This window comes from Choristoneura fumiferana, chromosome 9, assembly GCF_025370935.1.
Source record: "Choristoneura fumiferana chromosome 9, NRCan_CFum_1, whole genome shotgun sequence".
In the NCBI taxonomy this organism is placed as follows: Eukaryota; Metazoa; Arthropoda; class Insecta; order Lepidoptera; family Tortricidae; genus Choristoneura; species Choristoneura fumiferana.
The window spans coordinates 2,158,518-2,168,033 of record NC_133480.1 but is presented as its reverse complement, the minus strand read 5'-3'; the positions used below and the strand labels follow the sequence as shown (position 1 = coordinate 2,168,033).

The window sequence follows — 9,516 nt, the reverse complement described above, 5'->3', positions numbered from 1 at the left end:
GGAAATCTCCCGTACCCCTAAGGATCCATCCAACCAGCTATAGACGCCATGGGTAGGCTGAAAAGCACCCAGTGGTGTAACTATACCATCTGGGGCCCGTGGCAAATTCTTTTGATGAGGCCCTATCAGTAAAAATCGTCACGTTGTACTTAGTTTAATTTTAAATAAAATAAAATACTTAGGTACAATGTTAAAAAATATTTCCGAGCTCGCGGCCTCTTGGGCCGGGGCCCTTCTGGGTCGGGGCCCGTGGCATTTTGCCAGCCCTGCCACCCTATAGTTACGCCACTGAAAGCAGCGCTGGCAGCTTCTGCGTGAGCGCAGCATTAGTTGAGTCTGCTCCTTTTGCCGCAGGACAGACTAGTTATAAAGTTCCTTAAACTAGTTTTTCAGGGTTTCCGGAGCCAAAATGGCAAAAACGGAACCCTTTATAGTCTCCATGTCTGTCTGTCCGTCCGTCCGCGTTTTTTTTTTTCTTATCCAACAATTGTGGGGTGTTGTTGGATAGGTCTTTTAAAACCATTAGGGGTTTGCTAGACGATTTTTCGATTCAGTGATTTGTTTGCGAAATATTCATCTTTAAAGTGCAAATTTTCATTATAATCGAGCTCCCCCCTCTAAAATCTAAACCGGTGGGTGGAAAAATTTGAAAAAAATCAGGATTGTAGTAAGTGTATCAAACTTTCAAGGAAAACTATAACGGTTAAGTTTGCTTGAGAATTATTAGTAGTTTCAGAGTAAATAGCAGCATAAGGTATAAAATATACCTAAACTTGGAAAATTCAGTATAAAATACGAAATCCTTGAAAAAATATTACTTCATTTTTTCGTAATGGCTACGGAACCCTATTTCGGGCGTGTCCGACACGCTCTTGGCCGGTTTTTAATCTGTGCTAGGTATATTGCATTTTTACCTGTATTGTTTTATTGTTACTGTCGGCAAATAAATATTTTCTTTCTTTTCTATCGACCATTGAAAGTGATCCTTTAGTTCAGGGCCCCACAGTCACGATCAGCGCTGTTTCCAGGCGGCGTGTACGCACGTCTCGAGGCGGAGTGGCGCGAGCGTCACGGGCAGCGCGCACGCGCCGCGCTCTCGGCCCGCCCGCGCGCCGCGCCCAAATACAAGTGAACCGCTCGTGTACCCAATATAAACTGCGAGATAACTGTAGTTTTATTGTAGTAATTCGTTTATCGCTATCCCGCGAGAGCAATGTATTTTCTGCGATAAAAAAATATCCTATGTTCTTCCCAGGACCTTCATACCAAACGCCAGCAGTTTAAACGTGAAAAAGTATAATATTAGTGAAGTAAGGTCTTAATACTTACTCCAAAGTTGGACATTTGAACTTCCTATAGTGCCAGCGTACGCTGTATTTGTTTTAGTTGCTTACATTGATAAAGAACTGGAAAATAGCGCTGCTGTGTTCTTGCATTTAGCGGATTTCTAAGGCTAGACAAGACTAATGAGATGCTCGAATACTTTTATTGTAAGTACGTCCCAAAATGTCCTAGTGACTAAATGATACCTAATTGGGTCAATCAACTTATGTATACACATTAGCATGCTTAACCCTGAATAAGGCTGAGGCGATTTAGCGAGTTACTCAATGCAAGTTGAGTTACTGAACCTTATTGCTTTCATAATACGTCACAATTTCTATTGTAATTATTGAAAATACGAATAGCTTTCAAAATATTCTTTGTCAGGTATGTATTCGATAGCTGCTTTTGATTCTGTGGTAGTATGCTCCAATAAATCGGGCCTTATAAAGGGTTAAGTAGGAGAACTATAAGAAATTGCCTTAAAACTGTCACAACTCCGAACTTTTAGTGACTTTATATACTCCATAATATACTTTAAAAATAAAATAACAAGATAAGTGACTCAGGGGACGTTACCATGGCAACAAGCCACAAAAAAAGTTGACTGACCCAATTGTATCACAACGTGGTAAAAACTTTCAAGAACTTAACCTGCATTCTAGTCTCATCAGTTTTAATAAGCAAAAATTCTGCTGATTTCATTTCATTTGAAAGATAGCCTTAAATTTGACGCGGATCCGCGTCTAAGCATACCAGAGATTAAAAAGTCTTTGGTCCACGGGTGAATGCTTCTTTTGCAAGAAAGGTACATATAGTTTTATGATTTAAATTCGGGTTTTGTTTCGCGTACTTTGATTTTAGAGTAGCTCGATATTTCGGCACAGTTGCATGTGCCATGATCACGAGACGACTGGAGAATTAAATCATAAAATTAGTAATGAGCACGATAAGTCTAAAACAAAGGTACAGTTTGATTAATTCGAGTTAACACTTGACTTTGACGAGTTAACTTTGACGTCATACAAATAAAGCCATTTTTAGTATACCGCTACCCACGTTTACAGATTATGTAAAAACTATTTTATTTGTATGACGTCAAGTTGAAAATAGACTGAAGGCACGCCCATCCTGTCAAGTGTTAACTCCAAGGTCTCCAAGTAATCGTACAGTACATAGGTTGCTATACAAGACAAATCATGATTTTCTTTGTACTCATACGTGTTCCCAGTAAAAATGAAAAGCTGGCGTTCGTCAACGTTCTTTATTGACATTATATCTTAGTCTAGAAGCGCATCCTGTGCGGGAACTGCGAGGAGCGAAGCCCGAAGGCCGCCTTGAGGTACCCGCGGAGAGACTTGCGGTCGGCGCGCGCGCTGATTGCCTTCAGGATCGCCTCGTCGACGACCTTCTGGTCGCTCTTGCGCTGCTCTGATGGAACGTATTTCTGAAAATTAAAGAAATAGTGCATTACTGCAGAGGCCGCCATGCTCGCACAATTTCGAGTATATTTGTCGCACTGCAGGGCATTAAATAAAATAAATTAATATATTTTTTTTTGAAAGGGCTCATCAATAAATGTAGCTTGGCTTATTCTTTGAGAAAACGCGTGTCTTCGAGTTCCAGCGTGAGCTTGCTCAATCACCCAGATACTAAATCTTATTTACAAATAGCGTTTACCCGCAGCTTCGCACGCGTAAATCATTATATACAGCAGTTGAATTGAAATTCCGGGATTTTATTAAATTCTCGTGGGAACTATGTGTGGGCCTATGTCTTATTCCAGAGGTCCAGCTATCAACATACCAAATTTCATGACTCTAAGCCCAGCGGTTGTTATTTCGAGATTTTATCCCTATCCCGTGGCACAGAGTACATATAAACAGAGACACCACCTAGTACAAGCAAATGGTATCACCCTAATACTGGCTATTCAACTGGCTATTTTTCTTTCCTTCGATTTTCCAATAGATGGCACCAGTTAGAACACAAATAACACGATACGTATTGCCATCTAGTGAGACACTAAGGATACGTACACTGACAACAAACCAACAAGCTCACCAACTGAGCCTAGACGACTAGAGATACGCATGATGTCTCTGTCTTATTTACGTCATTAGAAGAGAATGGCATGTTTCTCTCAAATATTTTCGACGAATGTGAGCAAGCGCGGGGCAAGCCCAGCAAGCGCATTCCGGTTATTCGCCATCTAGCGTCACAATTGCAAAACACTACGAAAGCCTCATAGCTGAAATGTAGCCACATGTAGCCTTAACTTTCGTATTATCAATTTATTATTTTTATGGTGTTTCTTATCTTCAAATTAGGGAGTTGAATTAAGGTTGATGTGAAGTTGTGTTCATAAAATATGCTAGTCTTGATTTTAATCTTAATATTTCTACTTAATTCGGCTTATTCACCTTTTATACTTTACAAATGTTAATAGTAGTGCCATCTATTGCTGTTTTTTTGTATTAAATATACCTTGTAGGGATTGGTAGGCCATGCCCGTGGGAATATAGGGATAAAAAGTATCCTATGGTTTAATCCAGATGTCCAGCTATCTACATACCAAATTTCATGACTAAGCCCAGCGGTTGTTATTTAGAGATTTTATCCCTATCCCGTGGGAATATCGGGATAAAAAGTATCCTATGCTTTAATCCAGGTTATAAACTTTTTGCCAAATTTTATCCAAATCCGTCCAGCCGTTTCAGCGTGAAGAAGTAACAAACATACTCACTCACTCACAAACTTTCACATTTATAATATTAAGTAGGAAGTGGGATAGCCAATTTAAATTCTTGATTAACCTCTTCGCGGCCTGAGTCATCCAGTTGTGATAGCCAATGCAATGCCACACACGCCACGGTCATCTATACATGACCAAAATTCAACTAGAAATCAATCTGTCTGCAATGGAATTAAAAATCAAGTTCATTTGTCGCTGGTTTTTCTGAGGCGTACAGAGCAACTTCGTTTGTTTTGTGCGGTGAAGAGGTTAAAGTTAAAACCTCATATGTCTGAGCACTTACTCACAAACACCTATCAATTAAACAACAACATACCTCTTTCTTTGTGGCAAAGATGTCCTCCCCCTGTTTGCGCTTGACGCTCCGCTTGGCGGACTTCTTGTTCTTCTTGAAGTAAGCGTCATCTAGATGCGCGGGCAGCGTGAACGCGCTCAGATCGATGCGCGTGGACGTGCCGATCACGTAGCGTTGCGGGATGCGGCGCAGGGGGCACGAGTTTAGCTGGAAACGGGGGAAATATTATGTTACATGCGGTTTTGTAGTACATTGTGTCTTAAGGGCGGTAAATAAGGAATTACGAACGAGAGTCTACGACATACAATGTTTTTCATCACACTTGCGAGTAAAATTTTAAGTTGCGAGTAAAGAAAAAATATAATTGTTCAAAATATTGGCGATACCTTGGGCTGCGCTCTTGGCAGCGCCGCTCTCCCTCTCCCGCAGCATGCGCCTGACGTGCGTGTGCGTGTGGTCCTGCAGGCCCCCCATGCACGTGTAGCAACAGCGCGCGCAGCACCATCAGTACGGGCATTGACTCATTTACCGACCTTGGGCTTCATGACAAGAAAATTTGTACGCGCAATGACTCATTTACCGACCACGGGTTTCATGACAAGCACATTAAGGTCGAGGGTTTTATTTGGGGGGTTGCAACCAAGGTAGCCTGCATGTTACGACACTGTTTACGAGCAAGTGTGATGAAAAGAATATTCGCATTCCACTAATTCATATTATAAACTAGCTTTTGCCCGCGGCTTCGCCCGCGTGGAATTCGGTTATCGCGCGCTGTTCCCTCGGGAACTGTGCTTTTTTTCGGGATAAAAAGTAGCCTATGTCATTTTCTGGCCCACAAACTATTTCCATGCCAAAAATCACGTCGATCCGTCGCTCCGCTTCGACGTGAAAGATGGAAAAACATACAAACACACAGTTTCGCATATATAATATTAGTATGGATGTGAAAGTTTGTAAGTCCCTTGTTTGTTACCTCTATGTTTAACCTGTCCTCTCCCAGAGGCACAAATTTGTGCCCAAAATCCTTCGATCCTGTTATCCTGGGAGATGACAGATTAAACAGCTGAACTGATTCAAATGAAATTCGTTATAGGTACAGATAGTTCGACTCTTGGGTGCTTTTTTGAGTTCTTTTGACCTTCCACATGTTTACAGCTACAGTCACAATTTAATTTGAGAACCACTGAAGATCGAATATCTAAAAATTCTACAATACATTACAAAACAATAACTCTTTATTGAACACCAACCCATAGTAAGCAATACAGAAAACACAGACATATCTAAGGCTTAAATACCAGTAAAATTTCCAAAACGTTATCATGTACTTGGCGCAAAACCTTTTAATTTTAGTTTCGTTCGCGAAACCGTTATTTTTGAACCGGTTTTTAAGGGAACATTTCCATAAAGTTCTTGTCAAATTAACCGGTTTAAAACAATAAAAACCGGTATATTCCGGCGCAGGATAAACGTCGACGCCCGCCGCCGGCCGGCCAGCTGTCACTCGTCGAATAAACCGGTTTATTTAGGTTATAGTTAAGTTCGGAGTTAAAACGAAATAAACCGGTATTTACCGCAATTTTATAAACCGGTTCCGAGCTTTGGGCATATCTACAATATTGCTGTAGTCGAAGTTGAAATGATGAATCGAAAATGATGGCCAATTTCAACTGCAGCTACTGCTAAACTATTGGACGAGAGGGCTACGGTTCATGTGCTCATAAAGGACGTCATCATTTCCAGTAAAAAGACGTCCATTGCTGGATATGGGCCTCCTTCAAATGCCTGGCTAATATGATGATTAGTGTGGATGGTACTCACCGCAAAGGGTCCAGTGACCAGCAGAAGACCACTGGGCAGCACTCCAGCTAGCACGACGCGTTTACCGGCGTGGCGACCTGCCAGCAGGATGCAGACGGTGCCCACGGTAAGGTTGGGCCTCGTCCGGCGCACGTGCTTGCTGAACGACTTGTGGTGGGGGCGAGAGACGATCCTGCAATAACATTTTAGTTAGGAATTTTTATTAAAACTAAGTTCACTTCAGCTCTAGTTTAACTGTAAAGCATCTATAAATATACCTAAATCATGTCTCCTTATTCACCAGGTTACCTCAAAAGGTTTTTTAGAATTGAATCTTTTACTAGTTAATACATGTTCTGTTGTCATTTTTCACCGACGAGCCGAGACGAGAATTGAAATTTGTATGGCGGGGGGCCCACGGCGGCTCGCGGGAATGCATACAAATTTCAATTTGTCTCGCCTCACAGGTGAAAAATCACCATTATACTTGAAAAAGTATGCTACGATCCAGAGAAATTAACACAGATATTAGAATACTATTATTAGACTAGAATACAGAAAATATGTGATGAAAGTGTGGGCGGTCAGTGCCCAGCCTACAGTACCTACTACTGTGGCTCTATAACTATGATCTGATAGCAAGTTTCAGGCATCATTACCACTGTCATAGCTAGGTAACCAAAGGCCCTGGGCCAAAAAATAAACTAGAGCCGCAACTAAACTATTGCGTCACACATATCATTCATAAATTTGCTACAATTCACTTTTTGCAACTTCTTTGGTATAAAATCAGTTCAATGATAACAACTACAATTTTTCTAACACATTTTTAGAAACAACAATTTTCTTTCTATTCTAATTAAATTTAAACTACACACTAGGAAAGTAGTGAATCAATTTTCACTAGTACTACTTCCTGGTTACAATAGATTTTTGTCCTGGGATAGTGTAATATTTCTAGAGATTGCAGACATAGTTGTGGGCAACTAGTTGACTATACAACAAGTCTCTAGCCTCTGGAAAATTGTAAATCAGTAATTTCTCCGTTAATACTGTGGAGTTTGATACGAGGCATTGCACATGTTAGAAATATTGTAATCATCATGTTCATTTCATCTTTGTCTAGAGGGTAGTGATAGTGATACATTGTATTTGGTCAATCAACTTTTTAGTGTTGTTATTGTCTCAGTGACTCAGGGGACACCAGTGATACACTTGCCTAGAAAAATGTTTTCAACGTATAAATACTAGCATGCTTAGGAGATGAGCCATGAAGGAATTGCCCTAAAACTGTCAACTAACTTTTAGGGAATTGTACTCCATAAAATCATACTTTAAAAAAGTGACCCAGGAGACGTTACCACGGCAACCAGCTAAAACTTTGATTGACCCATAATCATTACTTGTGATCAACACAATGACATACTTGTCCTGGGTGGGGTAGAAAGACCTCCTTTTCTTCAGCAGCACAGTACGGGATCCTCCGTTCTTGTCGCCGCCGATCTGCTTAACTACCACGGAGGGCTTCTTGGGCTTCTCGGCTTTCGGGTTCTTTTTGCCAACAAACTTGTATAAAGCCTGGAAAGGAAATTTTGAACATGAAAAAGGGTGCACAATTGCTTTTGTGTTACTTTCTGATGGTTCATATTTGTTGCTATAACCTTCTGCGCTGCGGCCCAAAACAAATTTGTTTTATGAACATTAAACTTTGTCACTTGCGAGTTGTTGTCAAATAACAATGCAGTCCTCTATAATGGACTCTGGGCGGTAGGAGCATAAGAGGAGTGCTTACAGAGAGATAAAAAGTAGTAGTTCATTCAAAAAGGGGAACATTAACCCTTTTACACTTTAATCAGACTATTTTTCATAAATGGTTAAAGTAAGATTTATTTCAATTTTACGTTAAAATTACTTAAGATATTTGTTTAGGTTGACTCACCATGATGTACACCACTACAGTGTCTCTGTAAGTGACGGATATCAGTGATGCCGTCTCTGTTTGTTTTGTCCAAATAAACAAAGATAGCATTACTTTTATCTAACACTTAGGGGCTGTTTCACCATCCATTGATTAGTGTTAACTGACGGTTAAATGTGATGCCTTCTCCGTCTATTTGAACAAAACAAATAGAGATGGCATCACACCTAACCGCCAGTTAACACTAATCAATGGATGGTGAAACAGCCCCTTAAATTTAATCGACAAATGGTAAAACACACCCTGTCATAAAATGTTTTTTACTCACAAACTATAATGAAGTCATACAAGACCAATTAATGATATTTATGATGTCTGAAGTTTCGTTTCGACAAGTGAAAAATACATCTATCTCAATATCTAACTCATTTTACATCTATTTTAAAGACCAAAAAGCCACATAATAAAGATATTCTGTTAATAAACCATATGATTTGAAAAGAGCACATCTCCCATAGGTTTGAGGTTAGACTTAGCAGTCCCTACTTACCATGAGATTTTCTAACTATATTTTACAATTATACATTAAATAAAGCACATTGAGATAAAAGACTAAACTGATAAAACAAGGTTATGATCTACATACCTTCTTGTGGAACATTTTTGACTTGGAGAATCGAACTACTCCATTGCCCAAATCGTAATTCCTGGGTTTGCCAACCTTGGCCTTCTTGACGGCACCTGTGGGCGGTGCGGCGGGCTTAGCCGCCGCCTTGGGCTGTGGTGGCGCCATGACTTAACTGCACAAACAAAAACCAACCTCAATCACAACACCTCACAACTACAATTTTAGGTTATAATTTTATTGACACGCATAACATTATGACAAGTCTAGAGAAACTCTTTCTTTCTTTATGCGAGGGTCCTATTGCAAGCTATTATCGCACTGTAAATGCAATTTATTCACTGCACAAGCACTCGTTAACCATGAACGTCAAACTTTCAACTTTGTATTTAATGTTTTGCTTTTCGTTTAAAACGAAATATAACATAATATCACTTATACCTAACGTGTAGGTCAGAAATTATACGTAAGATAAAAGTAATATCACAATTTCGGGCTTATTCAAATGGATTTATTTTCAATAAATACAATCTCAACTCACATTCCAACCGGGCTAAAGAAAAAGAAATTGACAGAGATGAAATATTTGTCTATGGGGTTTTAGTGATGTAACTTTGTAACAGTTACCGTTACCGGTTTTCGGCTACGGTTCTTTTTGGCTTTGGAGAATTAAGTTTTGACAAAAGTTAGTATACATTTAGAAAATCAATAAATAATTATACTTTAATTAATTTAAAAATCAATAAATTATTTTTGAAAACTAATTTTAGTTCGATAAATTCAGAGAATTGAAAAGCGGG

At 39.7% G+C, this 9,516-nt stretch overlaps 1 protein-coding gene across 2 annotated transcripts; it reads right to left on the bottom strand.

Annotated features, from left to right (window-relative positions):
* Positions 1–2,573: 2,573 nt before the first annotated feature.
* Positions 2,574–9,346, bottom strand: LOC141430954 (large ribosomal subunit protein eL6-like). Of its 2 annotated transcripts, none has more exons than XM_074091856.1 (6): positions 9,258–9,346; positions 8,738–8,891; positions 7,600–7,751; positions 6,195–6,366; positions 4,395–4,580; positions 2,574–2,770 (listed from the first exon to the last, which is right to left on the bottom strand). In XM_074091856.1, the coding sequence occupies exons 2-6, from the start codon at positions 8,882–8,884 to the stop codon at positions 2,609–2,611; spliced, it is 819 nt and encodes a 272-aa protein (XP_073947957.1). In that variant the 5' UTR covers positions 8,885–8,891; positions 9,258–9,346; the 3' UTR covers positions 2,574–2,608. The 2 variants fall into 2 exon arrangements, with proteins under 2 accessions (XP_073947957.1, XP_073947958.1); XM_074091857.1 differs by lacking the exon at positions 9,258–9,346 and adding an exon at positions 9,158–9,237.
* Between the last annotated feature and the right edge of the window lie 170 nt (positions 9,347–9,516).